The following is a 25,145-nucleotide window of genomic DNA, read 5'->3' on the forward strand; positions in this document are numbered from 1 at the left end:
ATTGTTTAGAACTATGGACATTATCACTAGAAGAATAACTAAAAACATTAAAAGTGGTTGACTCTTTTCATAAAAAAAAAAAAGTGTCTGCCTCCGGGGAGCGGGACAGAAAAGTGAGGAAGGGTAGGGCAGCAGGGCAACTGTTTTCATCACGGTGCTGTGTGACTTTTCACACTGTAATTGTCTTGCGTTGGCAGAAACCACATATCTGCGGTTTGGAAGGATTCCTGCCAAACCATCACCATGGCTGTCTCTTAGAAGGGAGGGCATGGACATCTGAGGGAACTAGAGATGTGGCTGCACAGGATGGGCAGGCACCATGGGAAAGGAGGCTACCCAGCTGGAATGCCAGTGTGAGGAGTTTGGTTTTTATCCAGATGGCAGCGGGGAGCCATGGAAGGCTTGTAAGCGGTAGAGGCAGATCGTAGAGTGAGCACTCTAACTCACATGGAGGATGAATCGTGGGTGAGGGAGGCTGCTGTTGTGGTGTCTGTGAGAGCTGAGGAGGCGTGGACTAAGGCATCCACACAACAAATGTCTGGTGAGGGCCTGTTTGCCAGGTACCATTGGTAGATCTGACGATACAACAGGGAACGAGGTGGGCAAAGTGCCCTGCCTCCAGGAGCTTATGGGGAGGGGGTGGGGCGAGAGAGGCCAAGGGAGAGAAGAGACGAGAAGTTAGGTGGTGATTGGTGCCACAGGGAAGAATGAAGCCGTGTAAGGAGACAGGGAAGAGAGAGGATCCTTAAGGTGGAGAGGTCAGGGCCGCCTCTCTGAGGAGGTGATACTTGAATAGAGCCCTGAATTAAGTGAAGGAACAAGCCATGCAAAATTTAGGGGGATGACGGTTCCAGGCTGAGCGAGCAGCAGTCCACAGACCCTGAGGTGGGATGGGCTTGATGTGTTTAAGGCGGGACAAAGAGGCTGGGGTGGGGGCTACATCCATCCAGGGGGAGGTTCTGGAAGCTCAGGCTCAAGAGGTGGGGTCCGGGCCAGTTTGTAGTGTGTGGAGAAGACTTTGGGGAGCCTCTGGGGCAGAGCAGAGAGCCGGAGAGTGGCAGGATCTGTCTGAGGAGGCCAAGAGGACCGGGCTTGGTGGCCGGCAGCCGTGGCAGTTGGGAGACCTATGAGGAGAGGCCCCCTCTCCCTCTGGGGGGCCCTGCGTGCCAGCGTCGGCTGTGCCTCAGCCCTACCTGGACCAGCGACAGCAGCTTCATCACCCACTTCCCCGCATCCCAGCCCCCTCTGGGAATTGAAGGATCCTTCACAAATCAAAATAGCAGGCAAAGAACAGCTTCTAATTGTTCTGCGTGAAAGAAGTGAAATTAGACGAGTCAGCTGTGGGGTTGAGACCGCTTCCCACGCAGCCGTGATCCCGCACCCGCTGAAGGCAGACGTGCTGAGACTTGCAATTCTGCTGTCTTCCAGCAAAACTTTTTGCTTCTCCAGCCCCGGGGCAAATGATAGCTATTTGGGGAGGGAATGGGACAAATACTGGCCCTGGTGTCATGACACCAGCCTCCTGGCCCCACGATTCATCCTCCGCATGAATCAGGGTGCTCACTCTAAGGTTTGCCTCTACCACTTACACGTCTTCCATGGCTCCCCACTGCCATCTGGATTAAAACCAATGAAGGAGTCGATTTTTTAAAAAACCAAAAAAAAAGAAAAAAAATCAGATACCTCATGAAGGAACAGCCTTAGCTGACAGGAGTTCATTCAGTCATTCAGAACACATGGGGTGCACTCATTCTGGATGCCCTGGGAATTCCCACCCAGAGGAGCAGAGGCATGCAGTGTAGATCCACTGTTGGTGGAGGGTGGAGAGAGAGTACTGTGTGGGAGCTGGGAGGTCCAAGGTCTCATCTTGGTTCTGATGCTGCTGCTCTGTGACCTTGAGTCAGTTTCCCATCTCCCCCAGTGTGAGCCTTGGGCTACGTAGTGTTTCTCAAGCTTTTAGAGCCCATGAGAATCGTGTGTGTGTGTGTGTGTGTGTGTGTGTGTGTGTGTGTGTGAGAGAGAGAGAGAGAGAGAGAGAACTTGTTTTTCATTTTGTTTGTTTCTGCCACTCCTATAGCACACAGAAGATTCTGGGCCAGGGATGGAACCTTCACTACAGCAATGACCTGAGCCACAGTAGTGACAATGCCAGATCCGTAACCTACTGAGCCACCAGGGAACTTTTGTGGTATCTTGTTAAAGACAAAGATTCCCAGGCCTGATTTCCAGAGATTAAGACTCAGAGGTCTGGGGTGGGGTCCAAGGATCTGCATTTCCCATAGGCTCTTCCAGCAATTCCTTTGGGAGTCCTTGGACCCCATGTTAGTAAAATCACTTCCCTTTAATCTCTCAGGGCTTTTTCTGCTCTGAAATTTGACAAGTTGCTCATGCAACCCTGGGTTTCTCAGACCATTCCAGGGGCGTCCTGACCCCTGCCTCAGCATGTGTGTTTCTGTGACGATCACACTGCACAGACATGGTCTGTTTCAGTGTATTTAGCCTCCTCCGGGCTCCCCGCTGCCCAGCTCAGTGCCCCGGTACAGAAGGGGCTGTGACTGTACGTGCTGGCCAACAAGGGGCCAAGTGCAGTGCAGGCAGCTGGGTGGCACAGAGCATGGAGGGATGTTGGAGAGCTCTGAGTGCTTGCCTTGGTTGCAGACATCTGGCTGGGACACCTGGGCTCATGCCCTGGGTCAGATGTGTGAATCTATCATCTGTTCCCCTTTCCCACATCTGGGTGAGTCCAACTACATGGGGATAAGATGGTCTGGCTGAGACCACGGACTGGGAGTCCTGGTCTACTATGAAGAACGCTCGGGTGGTCTAAGGCCCCAACCTGTCTGCCCCGGCTTCCTCAGAGCTGGCTAATCATATTCCCAAAAGGCCAAGTCACTGGCAGAGGCCAGAGGGTCAGGTCACTCTGGTCTAGCCCCCAGCTTCATTCTTATATATGAAGAATAACAGCTAAAACATATTGAGCACTTACCATGTTTTGAGCTCAGGGCTAAATGCTATATCATCTCATCTGATGTTATAACAACTGTATGAGGTTGGTAAAAGTTTCAGCCTTTGTTTTCTTTCATTTTGTTTGTTTGTTTGTTTGTTTGTTTTGGTCTTTTTAGGGCCATACCTGAGGCATATGGAAGTTCCCAGGCTAGGGGTCACATTGGAGCTACAGCTGCCAGCCTACGCCATAGCCATAGCAACGCAGATCCGAGTTGTGTTTGCGACCTACACCACAACTCATGGCAATGCTGGATCCTTAACCCACTGAGTGAGGCTGGGGTTGAACCCACATCCTCATGGATAATAGTTGGGTTCATTACCGCTGAGCCATGAAGGGAACTCCGAGCCTTTTTTTTTTTTTTTTTTTTTTAAGTTATGGACACTGAGGCTTAGAGAAATCAAGTTACTAGCTCAGAGTCACTTAGCTAATGAATAGTAGTGGCAGGATGAGAACCTAGACTTGTTTTCCTCTGGAGCCCAGTTTTGTCTTTAATCATATTCTTAGAATCCCTGGGAAGATAAGGATTTTTCCGCAGATACTTCCTGCCAGAGAAATCCTTTTGCGTCTGTTATAGTTGAAGGGAGTGATGCTGAATCATAGTTCAGGGTCCTGGTTCCACCTCTGCCCCTGACCTTTTGTGTGATCTTGCACATGTCACTTCCCCTCCTGAGCTTCATGTGAAACTGAAATCTGTGAAATGGGACAATTGCACATGTACTTCCTTTTAAGGTACACTAAGATGAAGACGGCCACCAACATCTACATCTTCAACCTGGCCTTGGCAGATGCACTGGCCACCAGCACGCTGCCCTTCCAGAGTGCCAAGTACCTGATGGAGACGTGGCCTTTTGGGGAGCTGCTCTGCAAGGCCGTACTCTCCATCGACTACTACAACATGTTCACCAGCATCTTCACGCTCACCATGATGAGCGTCGACCGCTATATTGCCGTCTGCCACCCGGTCAAAGCCCTGGACTTCCGCACACCTGCCAAGGCCAAGCTGATCAACATCTGCATCTGGGTCCTGGCCTCGGGTGTTGGTGTACCCATCATGGTCATGGCCGTGACCCGCCCCCGGGGTGAGTGAGGGAGGGTGCCTTGGTACAGGTCACTGACCACAGGAGGCAGCACACTGGCCTCTGTGGGTTGGCAGGTCACTTACCAGGGTGGTTGTAGCTGGCTCACGAGTGGAGGTGCGGATTGCTGATCAGTGAAAGTGTGGATGGCTGGCCAGTGGGAGTGTGGATAGTCAACCCAATGGGAGTGTGAAGGACTGACTGCAGAGGTCAGTGGTCATAGGGGTTGCTGGCCAAAGGAAGTTTATGAATGGGATTACAGATGGCCAAATGAGTGTGAATGACCTATATATAGGGAGAGGGATGGATGGCCAGTGGGGTGAAGGTGTCACTGGTCAATGACCAGTGAGCAGTGGAGGCCATAGATCTGCAGTCTCATCCCAAACTCTCTTCTACCCCAAGTTGAAAACCACTGACCCAGATGCCCAAAGCAAGGCCTCAGAGAACAGCCTGCGCAAATGACAGGTGCACGTCCTCAGAGTAAGAGTAATTAATAGAGAAACTACTGGTGTCAGTCAGGGTGGCTGCGGTAACAATCTCCAAAGCTAAGAGGCTTAACAATGTAGAATTTTCTCACTTATAAACAATACAGTGTGAGTGAGGGCAGGGGGCTGGGCTCTATTCCACACAGTCATTCAGAAATCCAGGCTCCAAATGATGGTGTTGGATGCAGTGTGCTGGCATCTGGCCAGAAGATGAATATGGGAGTAGTGAGAAAGCACAGCTACTTTTAAATGTCATGGCCCATCTCTTCCTAGTGACAGCTGATCACATGACCCCAACTTGATGTAAATAAGTTGGAAAAGTAGTTTAGCGGAGTGCCAAAGACATTGGTCATTAACCTATTTGAGCCATGCTTTACCATGGGTTGTTGAGGAGATTACACAAGGTTATATGTGTAAAACACTTAGGACAAGGCCTGGCTCATTGCCAAGGCCCAATAAATAGCAGCTATTAGAATGATGAAGCCTGGCAGAGCTTCTGTGCCTGCCTGCTTGCACCTCTTACAAATGTCCTATCCTATCTTAATAAATCTATTTCTTACCTATCAAAAAAAAAAAAAAAAAAGGAATGATGAAGCCTACAAGATAAACAAGGCAGGGACTCCTACTGCCATTTGATTGTAAGAAAACTGAGAATCAGAGAGGTCAGATGGTTTGTTTAGGGTCACACAGCCAGACGTTTGGTAGCATTTGGCCTAAAACCCAAGGATTAAGCCCCCATATCTGTTGCTCCTCTTGGCCCCGGGGGGAAGGTTTGCAGATTGTAGATGTTGTGGTGGAAGAGGGGAAAAGGCTTGGAGGGGCGTTTCTTGGCCACCGTCAACTCTCACAAGGGTAGAACCCTGGGTGCCCTTATACAGTGATTAGTTTTGACTCAGCAGTTGGGCCCCATTCCTCACTGTCAGCCTTCAGTTTACAGGCCATTAACTGCAGCCCTCCTGGGGGCCAGGCCAGATGGGCCTCCTCATCTCTCTCTCTCACACACATACACACTCCCCCAGTGTGTGCCATCGGCACTCAGTTCTATAAGCCATTTGCTGTGTGACCTCAGACAAGTGCTATTCCTCTCTGAGTGGGCTCCTGCCGTCTGTAGAATGAAGTCCTTGGGTTCAGTCATCGCTGGGGGTCCTGCCAGCCCGATGTCCTGTGGACCCACCTTGTCTGTGGATCTCAGCTCCTTTCTCACAGCTCTCAGGCTCCAAGTCCACTGTGTGGCTCCTCAGATTCCAGAATCCTAAGAGGTCTTGGGAGTCCCCTGGGCCAGCCTCAGGCCTGTATCTGAATCCCACAATATCCCCTGAGGTGCTCATCCAGCCCGAGCCCACACCCCAGGAACAGGGAGCTCACGCCATCCTGAGTGCTCTTCTCATCTTTGGTCAAGTCTGGGAGTTGGAAAGTTCTTGACATGAAGCTAAGATCTGCCTCCCTGGCCCTAGCTCTGACCTCTGGCCTCCCACATGTTTCTGCCCCTCTGCCTTGTGAGTACGCCGAGTGCTTGAACCCCACTGTGCTAAGTGCTTTCCATGCTATGGCCCATTTAATCCTCAACAATCCTATGAGTTTAGGTACCGTTAGTAGTCTCACATTATGGAAGCTCTCCTAGTGATTGAATAATTTGCCCAAGGCCACATTACACAGTTAGCAGGGCCTGAGTCCTGCTCTTAACTCATGCTCTAAGTCAGTCATAGCAGTATTGTCTCCACTGGAGCTACTCTGGAAATGTGTGGAGTGCTTTGAGTAATTATAATGAATAGCATCTAGTAGGCTTGGGCAAAATTATAGCATCACTGCTTCCCATGGACTTAGAGGCATATAAAAGTACCAGGAGAGAATACAGTAAGCAGACTTCCTAGATTGGGGCCAATCCTGCTGGGGTCTTGAAGGATGAGTAGGAGGTCACCAAGTACGGAAGAGAAGGAGGACATTCCAGGTAAAAAATCCCCTGGAGCAAAGGCCAGGAGGAGGCAGTGGAGCTTGACCAAGGGGAGAAGGGTGGGCGAGCAGGGAGGCAAGATCCTTAGACCCATAAGGCCCTCATCCTGTCTATCTTTGCTTGTTTCCCTGGCCCAGACGGGGCAGTGGTGTGCATGCTCCAGTTCCCCAGCCCCAGCTGGTATTGGGACACGGTGACCAAGATCTGTGTGTTCCTCTTCGCCTTCGTCGTGCCCATCCTCGTCATCACCGTGTGCTACGGCCTTATGCTGCTGCGGCTGCGCAGCGTGCGCCTGCTGTCAGGTTCCAAGGAGAAGGACCGCAGCCTCCGGCGCATCACGCGCATGGTGCTGGTGGTGGTGGGAGCCTTCGTAGTGTGCTGGGCTCCCATCCACATCTTCGTCATCGTCTGGACGCTGGTGGACATCGACCGCCGTGACCCGCTCGTGGTGGCCGCGCTGCACCTGTGCATCGCGCTCGGCTATGCCAACAGCAGCCTCAACCCCGTGCTCTACGCCTTCCTGGACGAGAACTTCAAGCGCTGCTTCCGCCAGCTCTGCCGCACGCCCTGCAGCCGTCCGGAACCCAGCAGCTTCAGTCGCGCCCGCGAAGCCACTGCCCGCGAACGGGTCACCGCCTGCACCCCGTCTGACGGCCCCGGCGGTGGCGCTGCTGCCTGACCCGGCCGGGCAGGCCCGCCGTGCGCCCCTCCAGAGTAACCCTGTGGCACGCCAAGTTCTCCTGGGGGCGGGGGCCACGACGCGGAAGGGGACAGCTGGATGGGGATGAGGCCCCTTCCGTGGGGTGGACCTTTGGTCTGGGGCTGGCAGGGGGCAGGAAGAAGGTGGGAGTGCTTCTAGGCTGAGCGCAAGGTCAACGGCCTTGGGTTGTGTTGGGGGAGTTAGCGAGCCCAGGGGAACGGGACCTGCCGCTCTAGAACCGGGCGGCTAAACCGGGCCCCTTAGATGGGGGTGGGGTCTCAACCTTGAGAGGGCCATGAGTTCTAATTGAAGCCAGGCTTGTGGGGGCAGCGGGGTCTGGCCTGAGACCGGCCCAGGACCCGGACAGGCAATGATGAGGAAGGTGGAATTGAGGGGGAAGACTGGGTCTCTGCGTGGTGGGGAGGGGCCTCCTTGGGGTGACTGGGAAGGACAGGACAAGAAGCTGCGGCGACAGCTCAACCTTGGGCCATGAGATGGGGCCTCTTTGCGGAGAGGGGCCTCAGCTTGGGGTAGAGTCCCAGCCAGGAGGTCATGACAGAGTCAAGGCCTGCCAAGGTCCAGGCCCAGCTTGACATCTTTATAAAGAGAAAATAATATGGAGAGAAACAATATACTTTCTCTCTCCAGTTTCCCTGGAATGGTAGAGATGCCCAGCATCCAAGGAGTGTCCCCAGCACAGTGTCCCAGTGAGGCTTGGGATGGGGCAGTGGAGCAGGGCCAAAGGCTCCAGGGTGGGGTAGTGGGACAGGGCCTCAGATGGTGTGGGATCCCTAATAGGGAGGAGTAAGGGGGGACCTGTGGGTCCAAAACCCCAAACCAGAACTGCTTGTCTGTCTCTGTGCCAAGGGCTAATAGGGGGCATCTGTTTTGAGGTTAGGTCCTCAAGCTGGAGGGCAGATGCTTTGGGGGGTCCTCATGACCCCATTTTCTCTGGCCTTGGTGCTGGGGGACAGAGGTCCACACTAGTTAGAGCTCCATGAGTGTTGGTGGCCCTGGGACTGGGTGGGGGGATCTGAAGCATTGGAGTGGAATTTTCCTCCTCTCAATCTCTGGCCTCTTGATAAGAACCACCAGGAAGTCCTCTCTCCCTTCTCTAACATCTGGCTGCACCCAGTACATCCAGGGAACTGGAACTGCATCCCACCCCAGGACCTGACTTTGAAGGAATGGGGTGGGGGTGGAGTGGGGGGTGGGGTTTATAAGCAAAATGCCAGCATCAGTGTGTTCTTCCGTCTCTCTCCCGCTCCCCAGGGTCCTCAGGTCCCCCACTTGCTCGAGTGCTGAGGGTGAGGTCCACCAGAGCTAGGCATAGAAGTTTTTCTCTTAGTTTGGCAATTTATTCAACCATTCCCAGATCTTGGCTTCCCCCAGGATCAGGGTCTGGCTTGTTTCCTGTGCCTCTTGTGTGGTTCATCCCCCCCATCCCCCGCCTCTCTCTGTCACACACCCCTGACTCCCTATTGAAGCAGTGTGCTGACATCTTTGTAAAAACAAATTTAATTTTCTTCCCTTTTTGGGACAGATGGAAAGAAATTGACGTCTTCATCTCAAACAGAAAAAAAAAAAAGACACCTTTTCTCCTTTTGACAGTCATTTCCTTGGAACAAAAGTTTTTTCCCTGTCTAGGAGGCTGTCACTCCAGCAGGGGGCTGAGTTAGCATTCAGGGGGTTGGGGACTTAGGAACCAAGGTGAGCTTTGGGCACATTAGGGCACATGCCCTTAGTGGACAACCCCCCCCCTCCCCGGGATGAGGGTCCTGGAAGCACCAGATCTGGGAATTCCCTTCCTTCAGGAAATGGCTGCACTAGAACCCTGGAAGATGTGGGCATCCAGGCTGCTAAGCAACCGAGGTTTAGGGTCCCAGCACACCTAGATCACCATCACCATCCAAATGGAGCCTGTGACTGTAGAGACCTCTGTGTCTGGATGGGGGAGTGTCAGCAAGGAGGGGGCACCTCCTGGACACTTGTTTATCACTTGGGGCCCCTTCTGCTAATGCCTTGTGGAGATGTCATAGAAAGAGGACTATTTAGGAACTGGGGAGGACTGCTGAAGGAGGTGACATTGGAGCCAGAACTGTATTCTCCTTACAAAGACTGTGTCTCCTTCAGCTCCTCCCGGGACAGGCCTGTCTGGAGGCTGCTCCAGATCCACTCAGTGCCATCTCCTGGGGGTATAACAGATCTGCTTGCTGTTTACCATTTCTCTATATAAATCTGTCTTGGAGTTGGCAGGGGCCGGGTCCAGACCATGTGCATTTAAGGTAGAGCAAACATATGGAAATCCACTTCACATGAAATGAGCCAGATAGGGCCCTGCCCTCAGAACGTTCAAACCTGTGCTGGGACCAAAGCATAAACAGATCACTGCATCTCAGTGTGACGCACGCAGTGACAGGGAGCTCCTGGCTGGGTGGGGGTGTCACAGGCAAGTGCCTTTTCTAGCTTTTTACTGAAATCCATCTTTGTAGCAATTCTGGAAGAGGTGGAAAGGGCCAGAGGGCCTTGGAGGATGATGAAGTTGGCTGCCAAGAAGAAAGAAGAGTGTGTGCAAAAGCAGGGCAATTTCAAGTGCCTGGCAAACGCAAGAAGCTATGCGCTGCTGGAACATAGGGCTTAGCCTAATGCTTCTGTGTGCCAGGCCCCATGCCAAGTGCTTGCTGAACAGTATCCCTTTGATCTCCATGCCAGCCCAGTGGGGCAAGTAGTATTGCCCTAAGTTTAGACAAGAAGTCAGGCTCAGAAAGGTCAAGCCACTTACCCCTAAGTCACAGAACCCGTTAGAACTCAAGTCAGTGGAACTCCATAGCCCAAGTTTCCAGTGAACCTCAGGCATCATTGAAATAGAAGAGCCTCAGTAGCTGGTACCCTGGGAGGAGGGTTTTGAAGACTTAAAACTGAGTGGGGAAATCTGAGGGAAAAGGGCAATTTTCTGTGAACTTTTGTTTCTCCTGAAGCTCTCCAAATTTTCATGTTTCAAAGTGTATTGTGCATGATGCATTTTAAAGCTCCAAATTGACAGTGTAATTCTAGATCATCACAGGGCTCTCAAAGTGGTAGAGCGGGTCTGGTTTCCTCCAGAATTTCTACTCCTCTTTTTTCAAGAGGTGGGAGGACAGTTTTTGCCTCTGGTTTCAAGATGATCTCTTCTTCTAATAGAAATAGTAGTTAAGGCAGGAGTCAGATCTTGGCTTTCCCTCTCTGTACCTCAGTTTTCTCATCTGTAGAATAGCTTCTTGGGGTTGTTTTGAGGATTTAATAAGTTAATGCATGTGTAGGACCCAGCACATAAGTAAGCTCTTAGCATGTGGAAAGAGCTTTTTTTTTTTTTTTTTTTTTGTCTCTTTAGGGATGCACCTATGCTATGAAAGTTCCCAGGCTAGGGGGCCAATCGTAGCTACAGCAGTCGGCCCACACCGCAGCCACAGCAATGCCAGATCCGAGGCCTGTCTGCAACCTACATCACAGCTCACAGCAATGCCAGTGATCCTTAATCCACTGAGCAAGGCCAGGGCTTGAACCCACATCCTCTTGGGTACTAGTCGGCTACGTTACTGATAAGCCACAACAGGAACTTGGTAAGAGCTTTTTATTACTTAAAAGTGGAGCGGCAGTGCAAAGTGATAGTTAGAGATCTAGAGGGAAAAGGAGATGAGCTTTTGGAGGTAGCGATGGAGGGAGACGAGATGTGGGACCAAGCCTGGGGACCCCCCTGCTTTGTAGGCTCAGGAGCCACTGTTGGAGATGTGAAGCTGCCAGAGAAACAAGAGGAGGATGGGGAGAATGTGCTGCCATGGAAACTGGAGGAGGAGGGCGTTCCCAGGGGGAGGGAGTGATGGATAATGTCAAGTGTCATGTAAGAGAGGCTGGGTGGGGAGGGCAGGAGGGTGATGGGAGTAAACCAGAGCCCTCAGGTTCACTTTTCTGCATGGCCTGGGGAGCCCCAACAATGGATTCAACTCTCACTTCTGATGCTAACTGGTTGGGTGTGTGACCTTGGCAAGGTTTTACCCTCTCTGAGCTTCTGTTTCCTCCTAGATTTTTCTTTTCTTTTGGTCTTTTTTAGGGCCACACCATGGCACATGGAAGTTCCCAGGCTAGGAGTTGAATCAGAGCTGCAGTCGCTGGCTCTCGCCACAGCCACAGCAATGCCAGATCCAAGCTGCATCTGCAACCTACACCACAGCTCACGGCAACACTGGATCCTTGACCCACTGATCGAAGCCAGGAATTGAACCTGCATCCTCATGGATACTAGTCAGATTTGTTTCGGTTGAGCCACAATGGGAACTCCTGTTTCCTCCTAGATTTACGGTGAGGGAATGAGTCAGTCTCTAATATGATGCTCAGTTTCTAGTGAGTATCCTGATTTTGCTAGATTCCTGTCCACTTACTGGCAATGTGATCTTAAGCAAGTCACTTTGTTTCCAAGCACCCTCTCTGAGGCCTAGAGATTCTGCCTGGCACATAGGGGGCCCTGATATAAGGTTATTCTGCAATAGTAATGGGGGTGCCAGAGGCTGCTGTCTAAAGAGGTTTGCTTGAGGTGGAATTTGAAATGTTCCACAAGGTGGAGTCACTATGTCCTGAGAGAACTTGGAGGAGCAATAACACAGGTTGGGCCCCTGCGGGGCCTCTGCCTGAAGACCAGCCCCTCTGTCATCAGCTGCAGATCCTCAGCCTTGCAACCACTGCAGATCCAGGCAGGGAGCACCTTTGAGGCTCTAAAACCCCTATGAAGTGATTCCCCCCGATCCTGGCTCCAGCACTTAAACACACACACACACCCCTTTTCTCATCACTTACTTACTCATCATCATTTCTTCCTTTATTTCATTTCTGGGCACTGAGCACCTAGTGCTGGGAGCTGGTATGTGTAGGGGGGTGACGGCAGAGGGTCAGGACCTGGACCCCGCCCCCCTACTCTGAGCTTGCAGGTGTTGGGAGAGCAGGGACTAGAATAGCAGGCTGGTCCTGGGGTCAGGCAGCTTGGAAATTCAAAATGAGGGCCAGAGAGGGGCTGGTGAGGTGTCTTCAGGATGGACTTCCTGACAGAGTGGCGAGCTGGGCTGGGGGCTTGCTAAGGTTCTGGCTCCATCAGCACCACTTGCCATGAGCCCCACCTGTGCAGAGCCCTCCCCAGATGCAGATCTCAGTGAGAGGCCAGTGTCATTATAATAGATAATACAGATGGCACACAGGGCCCTTCCTGGTTCCAGGCACTTTACATGGGGTAACATTTCATCTTCACCACATGACTGTGAAGTAGGCATTATTATTACCCCTATTTTACAGATGAGGAAACTGAGGCTCAGAGAGGGGAATGATTTTCCCAAGGCCACACAGCTTGTCCATGGCTGGGCCAGCTAGAATCCCATCTTGGTTCCATCAAGTTCACTTCCTCTGCTTACCTCCTCCTGGCTCCCAAGAGGACATTCTGTGATTACGCGGGGGCACTGTGGGGATTCCTGTGTCTAGCTCACAGGTGTGGACTGAGCATGCTCCCTGCCAGCTCTGTTTCTCATCACCTTTGTAGCAGGGGCAGGTGCCAGCCACTCAAGAAACTGCTGTGACTTTGGCAGGTCCCTCTCCCATCTAGTCCCTCTGTGTCTTGGAAGGCCAGCTTGTTCTGTGATTTTTTTGACTGCTTGCCATGTCTTTGCTGTGTAACCTTGGGAAATCACCTCACTCTGTGAGCCCATTTCCTTAATCATGGGGGACCATGCCTACCAAGAAGTTGTGAAGACTTACAAAGAAGCTATGAGTGAAGGATCATGTCTGTTTTAGTCTCACAAATTTCCCAGCAACTGATGCTGCAACTGGCACAAGGCAGTTAATCCACCAAGTGGATCAATGAGGTGCCTGGTGCATATAAGTGCTCGACAAGTGGAGCTTTTTTTTCCCGTGTTTGGCCACTCTACGGCATAGGGATTTCCCGGGCTAGGGACTGGATCCAAGCTGCAGTTGCAGACCTACGCTGCTGCAGCTGTGGCAACACCTGCTTTAACCCACTGCCAGGCTGGGGATTGAACCGCATGCTGGTGCTGCAGAGACACTGCTGATCCCATTGCATCACAGCAGGAACTCCAAATGGAGCTTTTTGACATTATCTAACATTCTAGGTTATTGCTGCTCTGATGGCCGTCTCTGGATGCTGTAGATGGGTCAGGAGCGAAGGACTTTGCTTTTTAACCATCTTGGATTTCAGAAGGTAGGATTGCACTCATCAGAGAAGCAAATTTCAAGAGGATGTCTTCTTCCCAAGCACCTTCCCCATAGCTGTCCCTTTTGTCCTCAGCAGCACCGCCCTCCCAGGGGCCCACCCTAGGAGGTCCCCAGGTGGCACTGGCCTGCGTCTTCTGGCTTGCACCTATGAGTCATGGGGATGGAGTCTCTTGGCGAGTGTCAGGGCAGGTGATACCCATTTGATGGGGCCCATCTTCTAGAATCTTCTCTTGGAATGAGTCCCAAGCCAGGAGACAGGAATGCGGGTTTGACTCTCCATCCTGCACTTGCTGACTGTGTGCCTCTGGGCAGGGTTCTGTCCCTTTCTGGGCCTCTGTGCAATGGAGGGTTAGAGGTAGGAGCTGATGGGTTCTGAGGGCACTGCCATGCTGGGAGAGAAGGAGACATTTCCCTCACGTTCCTTGATCCCAGAAACAGATGTCCATTGGTAACACAGCCTGGGGTTGGGGGGCGGGGGCCGCTGGTGCTTGTAACTGGAGCTGCCCCACTTGGGAGGTGAGGGAGGCGGGCATGTTCAAATGACGCTTGATTCAAACACCTGGCTTTTGCCTCTTCCAGGTCCTGTTTTGAGACCAAGGACCCAACTTTCTCTTTTCCCAATAAAGTGAGCTCTGTTCTCAGTGTCCTCATCTCTCACTGTTTCTTTCGCTCATCCTCTGTGGTCCCCTCATGAGGGGACCCCCAGTCTGGAGGGTGACATAGACCTGTTGGCTCACACTGAGTGGGAAGTGTGGCCCTCCCCTCAGGACCTGTCTTGGAGGAGATGAAACTGTCCTTCGGAAACCCATCCAGGAGTTCCTATTTTGGCGCGGTGGTAGCAAACGCGACTAGTATCCATAAGGATGCGGATTCCATCCCTGGGCTCACTCAGTGGATTAAGGATCCAGGATTGCTGTGAGCTGTTGTGTGGGTCGAAGACACGGCTTGGATCCTGCATTGCTGTGGCTGTGGTGTAGGCCAGCAGCTGTAGCTCTGATTGGACCCCAGCCATATGCCACAGGTGCAGCCCTAAAAAAAAAAGAAGAAGAAGAAGAAGCCCGTCAGGTGGAAGGCACAGACACACAAGGCGGCTAGAGCTGCTTCATAGAGCTTGCCCCAGCCCCACCCTGGCCTCCAGGCCCCCAAACCTCCACGTTGGCTCCTCCTTCTTCCCAGCGGTCCACCCCCCTTGTCTAAGGCCCTTGTCCTCCAGAGCTCTGCCCTGTCCTGCCCTCATGCCTCTTGGGTCTCCCACTAACCCCTCCCCGCTCCTCCCACCAGACCTGCAATGACCTTGCCTTTCTCCATAGAAACTTCAGATCTGTTCTGTGTGCACTCACATTCACAGCAGCCCAGGGGGCAGGAGTTAGAGCCTGAGGCCTCCAGAGACCTCCACCTCCTGTGTCCTCCTCAAATAGTTGCTGGCCCAGATGGTTAATAAATAACTTTGCAGAAGGGAAACTTCCTGAGCCGGGATCTGCCTCCTCACAAGTGTGACCAGGGCCTTAAGAGAGCCCCAGGGCATGCAGCTCCTCTTCCCCTCTGGGGCCACCTCCCTTTAGAGCCCCAGAGCTGAAGCCCTGGGTGGTCTGCCCACCTGAGGCCTGTAGTGTCAAAGTGATGAGCACAGGTGGATGCCCCACCCAGCCCAGGATCTCGCCCCCCTGGCTGCAGGCTGTGTGGGCAGTGGGGTGGGCAGGGCTACCAGACTGCCCCTTGTGGGAAGGGATTCGACCACGTGGCTTCCCTCTACTCAGAGAGCGGCTCCTGTCAAGGAGACCTCCCTCCCACAGGCCCCTCAGCTCTGCCCAGAGCCAACTCCCACTTGAGGCTGGAAAGAACAGCTCTGAAGGTAAGGGGATGACAGGGGGCTGGGGGAAGCGGGAGATGGAGGGGAGGGGGAAGCACGTGCCAGAACACGGAGGCATTTATGTGAATATGCACACAGTAGAGGGTTTTTTGTTTTGTTTTGTTTTGTTTTTGGTCTTTTTAGGGCCTCTCCTGAGGCATATGGAAGTTCCCAGGCTAGGGGTTGAATTGGAGCTACAGCCGGCCTACACCAGAGCCACAGCAACTCGCGATCCAAGCTGTGTCTGAAAATGACACCACAGCTCACGGCACCACCAGATCCTTAACCCACTGAGCGAGGCCAGGGATTGAACCCATGTCCTCATGGACACTAGTCGGGTTCATTACCATTGTCCCACAACAGAAACTCCATAGTAGAGATTTTTTAATTCGCCTTTATGTATGCCCTGAGAAAAGCGTGGATAGGACCACTCTGGGCATCACTTTCCTCTTCTGTAAAATAAGATAATGATCGCTATAACTAACTTCCCAGGATTCTCTTGAGGACCCAACAAGACAACAGCTATGCATGTAATGAGGGCACATTGTTATTGATGGGGAAACACACTCTTCTTTTCACCTGCAGTAGCTTCCAGTTGCCTGAAAATTCACATCACCTCTCATGCTCCTTCCCAGTGGAGGATTCTAGGAGTCCAGATTCAATCTTGCCTGGCTGCCACCTCAAACTCCCTTAGAGAGAGGGGGACCCTCTACCGGAAGGTGGCTTCTGAGGCCCAGCCCAAGGTCAGGCAGTCCTCAGAGAAATGGGACAGGCAGGTGCCAACTCCATCTCACTTCCAGGTCAACACTACTCCCTCTGCCTCCAGGAAGCCTTCTCTGATTGTTCTGTGCTGACCGTTTGCTCTGCTTGGATGTCCCATAGCTGCTATCAGGGCTCTTTCTATCAAGGCAAGACCAGCTCTCTCTCAGCAGGCTGCTGGGCCCCCACCACACTGCCCAGATGCAGGGGAACCCAGCTGCCTCCTCAGGGGTTGGGGGAGAGGGCAGGAAAGATCGGTGGAAGGAGAGTTCCCATTGTGGCACAGCGGAAATGAATCCGACTAGGAACCATGAGGTTTCGAGTTCTGTCCCTGGCCTCGCTCAGTGGGTTAAGGATCCGCCGTTGCCGTGAGCTGTGGGGTAGGTCGCAGACGTGGCTCAGATCTGGGGTTGCTGCTAGCCTGGGAACCTCCATATGCCATGGGTGTGGCCCTAAAATTAAAAAAAACAAGGGTTTTTCCCTTCAGTGATGTTGATGGTTGATGCAGAATGCTCATTATAGAAACAGAATAAGCTTGAAAAGAAGCGGAAAAAAATCACCCATAGTTCCCCATTCTATTAACATTTGAATGTATCCCCTTACTCAGGGGAGCCCCCCAGGGGGTTCACAATGATTCCAGAACCCTCTGAAAGGGGGTATGGATTGTATGTCAACTGTGTGCTTTGCCCCAGGATTTGATGGAGGCTGCAGGGGCTCAAGACCCAAAACGGTAACAGGCTGAACTGCACGGAGGGCTGTCCACAGGCACCACACAGCTGCTCGCAAATAGACATACACTGACCCTGAGGCCACACACACACACACACCTGACTGAGCACAAACCTCTCCTCACACACCCCTTCACAACACTGGTGACACTCAGTTCTCTCACCCAGAATCACTGTATACATATTATTCACATACCCATGCACAGGTGCGTTCATACCACAGGCATGCACACACACTTCTTTGTACACACACCTCCCACCAGGCCAAACACTTATTCACACCCTTGTGTTCACTGTATGAAGGCGGCTTGGTCTGAGAGAAATTGAGGTGCATCTGCAGGAGGAAAAGCTCATTCCACGGATGCCTCTGCCACCTACTGGCCATACTTGGCATATGCACCTTTATTTGGTTCCTACTCCTTTCTCCTGTTCTGTTGTCTACACTTCATCCACCTGCCCAGTCCTCTCCTCATCCCTGGAAGTTGTGGACTGGAACTGGCTCCTGAAAGAGGGTCTTGAGAGGGAGACATTCTGCTGGGAGACACTGGGTAAGTGTAGGGAATTATCACTGACTGACTACCCACTATACGTCAGGCACGGCTGTCCCTGAAAACTATTACCTCCTTTTTTTTTTTTTCTTTTTAGGGCCCCGCTCATGGCATATGGAAGTTCCTAGGCTAGGGGATGAATCAGAGCTGCAGCTCCCAGCCTATGCCATGGCCATGCCAGATCTGAGCCACATTTGCAACTGGCACTTCAGCTTGGGGCAACTCCAGATCCTTAACCCACTGAGCGAGGCCAGGGATTGAACCTGCATCCTCCTGGACACTATGTTGGGTTCTTAATCTACTGAGCCACAATGGGAACTCTGTTACCTCCTTTATTTGCTCATTCCCATGGGCCTTATGCAGTGCCTGGCACATGAAAAGTCATAATGAATATTTCATTTGAATAATTAAAAACAATTTAAAATGTGTATTTTTACCAAATGAGGATCTGGAGGCTCAGAGAGGGATAATGACTTGCCCCAAAGACACACAACAGCTTCCTCTGATTGTTAAGACATTGCTCCAAAGAGAAAAAGAAGGAAGGTGCAGCAAAGCTGAAAATCTTGGAGTTCCCATTGTGGCGCAGCAGAAATGAATCCGATGAGGAACCATGAGGTTGTGGGTTCAATTCCTGGCCTAACTCAGTGGGTTAAGGATCCAGCATTGCTGTGAGCTGTGGTATAGGTCGCAGACGTGGCTAAGATCCAGCATTGCTGTGCCTCTGGCGTGGGCCAGTAGCTACGGCTCTGATTCGACCCCTAGCCTGGAAACCTCCATATGCTGTGGGTGTGGCCCTAAAAAGACCAAAAAAAAAAAAAAAAAAGCAAAACTGAAAATCTTTTTTTCTTTTTTTTTGGCCACCCTGTGACATGCACCACAGTGGGAACTCTTGAAAATCTTTACTAAGACCTGCAGGAAGCCCAGCCCAGATCCCACCCCCAGAGGACCAGAAGTGCCCAGAGGTGGATGAGGTCAACCTGGAGGGATAATTTCCCCACCCAAGAATGTTCTCCTATCCTGAGCTGCTGCTTCAAGTTCATTTATTCAACTAATATTTATGGTGCACAGGGCGGCAGGCTCTGTGGTCAGACTGAGGACAAGCAGTTAAACAGACGAAAGCCCAGTCTCTGCCCTCATTCAGTATATGCGGCTCCAAAAGGGCTCCTTCCTGCTGTCCCACTTCCATGGGCCCCCAGAACCCCTTGGAGCTTCTCTTCAGCTGTCTGTGCTGAGTGCATGGAGGATCCAGAATGAGAGCACACCCACTGCTTCGCTCAGAACAGCTCTGCTTCCCTCTGTTCCCTACACTGAGCTTCTGTGGCTAAATGTGTTTGATAATCCCTCAGACTAGTCCATTTCTTTCTTGCTTGCTTGCTTGCTTTCTTGCTTGCTTGCTTTCTTGCTTTGTAGGGCCGCACCTGCGGCATATGGAGGTTCCCAGGCTAGGGGTCAAATCATAGTTACAGCTGCTGGCCTACAACACAGCCACAGCCACACCATATCCAAGCTGCGTCTGCCACCTACACCACAGCTCACAGCAACTCCAGATCCTTAACCCGATGAGCCAGGCCAGGGATTGAACCTGCAACCTCATGGTTCCTAGTTGGATTTGTTTCTGCTACGCCGTGACGGGAACTCTCCACCGACTAGTCCATTTCTAAGTTATTCTTAAGCCTAAAAGTTTTTTTTTTTTCTCTAAATGCACTTTTTTTTTTCTTTCTTTTTAGGGCCATATCCTTCGGCATATGGAAGTTCCCAGACTAGGGGTCGAATTGGAGCTGTAGCTACTGGCCTACACCACAGCCACAGCCACACCAGATCTGAGCCACATTTGCCACCTACCCTGCAGCTTACAGCAACATGGGATCTTTAGCCTATTGAGAGAGGCCAGGGATCGAACCTGCATCCTCATGGACACTTGTCAGGTTCTTAACCCACTGAGCCACAATGGGAATTCCACTTTAAAAAAAAATTAAAGAATAGTTGATTTACAATCAAAAGTTTTAAGACTCAGTCCATTTACTGACCATCAGACTGAGCTAGACTAGGAGGGCTGGGATTGGGTCTGAGTCTCTTCTCTGTCTCCCACCCTCCATTCCTGCCAGGCCTGGCTGCAAGAAGAGGGGCTCAGGATGTGTCCATATAGACTGACCACATTTGGGTGACACTGGATTGACAACACTGCAGGGACTCAGATAACAACTCTGAACTGACCAAAGACCTCAGTGCCAAGCGCAGTGCGGGCACTGCCTGGGGAGGCAAGGGCAGGCAAAGAAGGCCTCCTGGGGCTTATGGGCTTGGACCCCTAAGCCTGGAAGGCAAAGGAGGATTCGACTGGATGGAACAGAGGATCCCTCAGCGATCCTGGCTGGAAAAACCCGCCGTTAGGCTGTGGCCACACAGAAGGTACTGTGAGTAGGGACTAAGTTCCAGGTTGGAAGCTCTGGAAGATCTGGGTGAAAGGCTTGCCTACAGGGCATGGAGGTGAGGGTGGAGTAGGAGACATGAACTCAGCTTCTGGCCTGGCTTCAGAATTCCCAAATCTCCCATGGGCCAGGTCTAGGGGTGGACTCACCATGAGGTTTATGTGTCAGTCAAGGCCTCGCAATTGCACAGGCCCTGGGAAGGACCCTGGCCTTGTGTTCCTAAGGTCATAAATGTCTGTAAAATTTGCAAAAGTAGGAATTCCCTGGTGGCCTAGTGGTTAAGGATTGGGCGTTGTCATTGCTATGGCACAAGTTCAGTTCCTGGCCGTGGAACTTTCACACGCCTGTGCACAGGAAAAAAAAAATTGCAAGAGTGAAATACATTAACTTCGATTGGTTAAGATCACTATCTCTTTCCAATCTCCCTTTTTCCCACTTGTGTCCTCTGGCCTTGAGTGGTTATAGGCATTTTGTATTCTTTTTTTGGTTTGTTTTTGGCTGTGTCCCTGGCATGTGGGAATTCCTGGGCTAAGAATTGAACACATGCTACAGCAGCAAGCCAAGCTGTAGCAGTGACAATGCTGGGTCTTTAACCCACTGAGCCACAGAGGAACTCCGGATTTTTTCATTTTGGGCTGCCCTGAAGCATATGGAGCTCCCAGGCCAGGGATCAGATCCCAGCTGAAATCTGGACCTAAGCTGAGGCTGCAGCAACCCGGATCCCTACCCCACTATGTCGGGCTGGAGATCAAACCCGAGTCCCAGCGCTCCCAAGATGCCACCAATCCCTTTGCGCCATAGTGGGAGCTCTTGTTATTTTGTATCCTTAACTTTGCCTTCTTTTTTTGAAAAGAAGCCCCCCAACTAAGCTTTGGGTCCCGCAATCCTAAATCTGCCCACTAGGTCTTGAGTTTTCCCAACTGCAAAAATGAGTAAAGGCTGTGAGGGGTCTTTATAGGAGGGAAGCTGATCTCTCTTAATCCTCTGAAAGGCATTGCGAGGACCTGAGAAACATGGGTAAGAGATTTGCCTGGGGCCTCATGAGTCCTGGTGAGCTGGAGTTGCAATCTAGTCTCACTCGAATGTCCACCTTTCACCACAAACCCTGCTGCGAAGCTGACCCCCATGCACCCAAAGCAGCTCCCATCCTGGGCTGGGCCCCTGGCACAGCTTCCTTTAAGCAGCCTGGGGGCAGGGTTCTGCGCCTCCAACCCACCGGCTCTTCAACCGCGAGGTGGCGGCAGACACCGTCTTTCCTTCTCTGGTGCCTGTTCCTCCCAGATTTCCCTGCTCCAAATAGCCAGAATCTTAGCCTTCTCCCCAAACACCTCCATCATCTGTTTCCTGCCCTCTCAGGAAACAGGGAATGCTGCCTTCAAGTCCTGGCCTTCCCAGTGATTGGCTCTGTAGATCTTTCACTGTGGTCCATGAAATAATGGGATCTCTATTCTGGGAAGAGGTTAGTGAAGTACCTGGCAGATGTAATAATAAGCCAATCATAGGCAACCACTGCTATTTAAGCAAGGGCTCCTAGAGATGGCACCTTCCCTGGGAAGGGGCTCACCTGGTGGGATTGGGCCCCTTCCCACACATTGACAAGCCAGAGGCCCTCCTGGGCAGCAGGAAGTTTCAGAGACCTTCCATGTTTATTGGTGGGCACCCCCTGTGCCAATGCATGTGTCTCTCCCTGAACTAGGGCATCTGATTCAGCTTTTTTTCCATTCCTGCCAACCCCCATCTCTCCCTTGGAGGGGACTCTGCAACCTCTTGCCCAGGCTGATGTCATCCTGGGGATGTGTTCCAGGATCAAATGGACCCTCCCTGGAAGGTGTCCCTGAACCACTGCTCACCAATTCTGTCTCTGCCTCAGATGCCCCCAAGTGACTGCCACCCTCCAGCCAGCACTTGGCTGTCTCTTGCCTCAAAGACTCCCTGGCTGTCCCTGAATGTCGGTATCTCCCGTCTCCCCCACCACATGCCCTGGTTGAAACCTGGCATTCAAGGCCTTCCACTATTTGGTCACACGATTCACTCTGTGCCCCAAATATACCAGACCATTTTCTGTTCCCAGAGCACACCTTCACTCCCCTACTTCCAGGCCTTTGTGCAGGCTGTCCCTCCACCTGGAAGGCCCTCTTCCATGTCCATGTAGTAAATTCATCCTTAAAAGTCTAGCTGGGGGGAGTTTCCGTCGTGGCGCAGTGGTTAACGAATCCGACTAGGAACCATGAGGTTGCGGGTTCGGGCCCTGCCCTTGCTCAGTGGGTTAACGATCCGGCGTTGCCATGAGCTGTGGTGTAGGTTGCAGACGCGGCTCGGATCCAACGTTGCTGTGGCTCTGGCGTAGGCCGGTGGCTACAGCTCCGATTAGACCCCTAGCCTGGGAACCTCCATATGCCGCGGGAGCGGCCCAAGAAATAGCAACAACAACAAAAAAGACAAAAAAAAAAAAAAAAAAAAATTAAAAGTCTAGCTGGAAGGTCACCTTCTAAAGGCCATCTTCCCTAATCCCTCAGATGCGATCCTTTTCTCTCTCTGGTCTCTGGGTATTCAGTTGCTTTAGGCCCTTCATTGTAGGAGGCTGTGAATCACAACAGAAACGTCCATTATGTATGGAGAACAGCTTGCAGTGTACAAAGGGCTTTCCCATCTAATATCCCGGAGTCATGATGTCCTGGAGAGGCAGGCAGGAGGGGCGCCTCATTGGACTGATGAGGAGAGAGCCTAGGAGAGAAATATGACTGGCCAGGTCATACGTTTGCCCAAGTAGAGTCAGGATTCAAAGCTGCAACAGATTCCAGCCATACGCCCCATCTCAGGCCTGAGCTTCCCACTTGCCTGGTCTTATGACAGCCTTCTCCTCCTAGACTTAGCAGGGGACTGGTCAGATGCTCCCTGTATTAGCTCTGCCCCCTCCCCCCAACCCCCTAGCCTGTCTCCTGGCCTCTTTATCACTCAAAACCCAATCACCCCATCAGCTGAGGGCAGTGCCCAGGCTCTGGCAGGATAAGGACTTGGCTGGAGGCCCATGCAACTCAGAGGAGGAGAGGGAGGCACAAACAGGTTGGTTTCCCTGCCCCCTCCCCCAGCTTATCAGTCCCCCACAGGCCCCAGGCAAACTGGGCGCTCAACCTAGGGAAAAAGACTACCCTCTGCCTGTAACCTTCATGCCTTCTATTACTTTTGAGCTGTGTGACCCTGGGCTGTCACTTCTGCTCTTAGGCACCCTTCAGAACATGTTAAGGATCCCATAGGATCAAATGAGAGAATGCAGGTAATAACAGTGATGCCTCTGGAGGCCTCCCAAAGCGAATATCTCAGGGAACGAATGACTCCCTGAGTCTGGGGTGGGAGGTGGAGACTTCACAGGCAAGGCAGTAGGGCAGGGGGCCTCCAGGCAGTGAGAGCAACTGCACCCCAGCACCCACCTCCCGCCCCCCAACCCAGTGACTTTTACCCACACAAGCGTACAAGTCACCTCAACAAGAAGCCCAAGCTGTCTCGGCAGACACGGCCCTGGGCAGGGCCTGGGGGAGGTGGGGGAGAGGGAGGCAGGGAGGCGGGAAGGCGGGGTGGAAACCTGTTTATATGGCAGAGGGAGCCAAACACATTGAGAGTCACGCCCTCTGTACAAACTCACCAACGAGGGCACCCTGTCACACCCATAGATTCCCCCCTCCCCCCAAATACACAGAAAAGAGACACACGCACAAGATCAAGATCATAAGCACATTCCCACAGGTACGTCCCACGCACGACCTCAAAAACACAGAACCCTTCCTGGCCACCCCCACCACACACACATTCCCAGGCACACACACTTATCAGGTCGGGGCAGGCGTTGTCGCTGCTGAGTCACCCACAGGCTGCTCTTGCCTAACAGGGGAGGAGCCAAGTGCCCGCCCTGATCAACGAGGCGGGGCGGACCGGCTTGCGGGGCTCCTTAGAACAGCCCAGTCTGGCCGCTGCGGGATGCTCCTGGCCCCGCCTCTTCGATTGAGGACGAGAGTCCGAAGAGGAGGCATGGGGGTGGGGGAGGGAAACCCCTTTTGCTGAGGCTAAATTAAGGCATTCACAGCCAGCTCTCTCTTGGGTGCACGAATACATGTGGGAGCAATTAAAAAATAATGCTCGCTCCATTACTGGGTATTTGCATATGTATTTTCACATACTCATTTAATTTTCGAAACAGCTCCACATGAAGTTAGGGCTATGATTAATTCAGAGGGAAAGTGATTTGCCCAGAGGTACAAAGCTGATAAGATGAAGAGCTTGGACTCAGTTGCCTCCAAATCCCAAACGCTAACCACTGGGCAATACCATCTGGTGGGCAGGTGAGCGTGTGGACAAGTGAAAGGTGTGCTAATAGTCTTTGGGAACCTGGGTGTGACATTTTTCCCTATGGATTCCACTGGGCTAGGGATTGAAAGGGTCTCGAGTGTTTAGATTTCCATCAAAGGAATTAAAGTTTCTCTGGGGCATTAGAGTCTGCCCATCTTTGTTGGAATGCCACCCCCAGATCTAGGGACCGAGTCAGCTCCTCCTCTGCTAGATTGTGAGCCTCTTGAAGGCAGAGATCAGGGCCCTGAAACTGTCAACAAGACTCAGAGGAGGCTTCAGTGAATTTGGGGGGCAAAACATGAATTTATGACCTTGATATAACATTAACATCAATAATCATAATAAATGCTAACACTTTTTGGATGCTCACCCTGAGACTGGCACTGTTCTTAGTATTTTACCTGGATTATTTCATTTAATGACAGGCAGCTTGTAAGTGCCAATGCTGGGGACTGAGACCCAGGCAGTCTGATTTCAGAGCCCATCTAATTGGAAGACCACTGAAGTCATAGGAAGTCATTTGTCCTTAGTAGGCTTCAGTTTGCCCCATCTGTCCCCAAAGGGATTAGCTCTCCATGGCTCTCCAACCTGAAAAATTCTATGATTCTATGATTCTGTGATTCCTCAAAGTGGAAAGGGGATTAGGTATGTTCTCTGTGGGTAGAACTCTTAAAGGGCAGATTTGGCCATAAACTTTGAATGAGCTTTTGAAGTTTCAGGACGTTTTTAAAATGAAGGAGGCCTGCCTGGAAGATGGTGAGCTTCCTGTCATTGGAGGTATGTGAGCACAGGTCTGGAATAAGGTAGAGAGGGGAGGGGACATGGACCAGTAACCACACAAGCCCCTTTTAGCACTGATCAGATGGGATCAGGAGGGGGAAAATCTTTGAGAAGAGTGGCAAGGAGTTGCCCTCATGGCTCAGGGGTAAAGAATCTGCCTAGTAACCATGAGGATGCAGGTTCTGTCCCTGAACTCCTTCAGTGGGTTAAAGATCCACTGAGCTGAGCTGTAGCATAGGTCCCAGACGC

The 25,145-nt window shown here is 51.9% G+C and overlaps 1 protein-coding gene and 1 long non-coding RNA gene across 3 annotated transcripts in view; one reads left to right on the plus strand and one right to left on the minus strand.

Annotated features, from left to right (window-relative positions):
* The window catches only part of OPRD1 (opioid receptor delta 1), a 51,595-nt gene extending 41,193 nt beyond the window's left edge, over window positions 1-10,402 (plus strand). For both annotated transcript variants that reach the window (XM_013999083.2, XM_003356260.5), the window contains exons 2-3: window positions 3,737-4,086; window positions 6,657-10,402. In XM_013999083.2, the coding sequence (XP_013854537.1) occupies window positions 3,747-4,086; window positions 6,657-7,198 (882 nt within the window). In that variant the 5' untranslated portion in view covers window positions 3,737-3,746 and the 3' untranslated portion in view covers window positions 7,199-10,402. The remainder of the gene's footprint in view (window positions 1-3,736; window positions 4,087-6,656) is intronic.
* LOC106510640 lies at window positions 10,559-25,087 on the minus strand. Its single transcript, XR_001309282.2, has 3 exons — window positions 23,595-25,087; window positions 22,261-22,356; window positions 10,559-14,494 (listed from the first exon to the last, which is right to left on the minus strand). It is a non-coding gene; the product is annotated as an uncharacterized LOC106510640 (long non-coding RNA).

Source organism: Sus scrofa, chromosome 6, assembly GCF_000003025.6.
Source record: "Sus scrofa isolate TJ Tabasco breed Duroc chromosome 6, Sscrofa11.1, whole genome shotgun sequence".
In the NCBI taxonomy this organism is placed as follows: Eukaryota; Metazoa; Chordata; class Mammalia; order Artiodactyla; family Suidae; genus Sus; species Sus scrofa.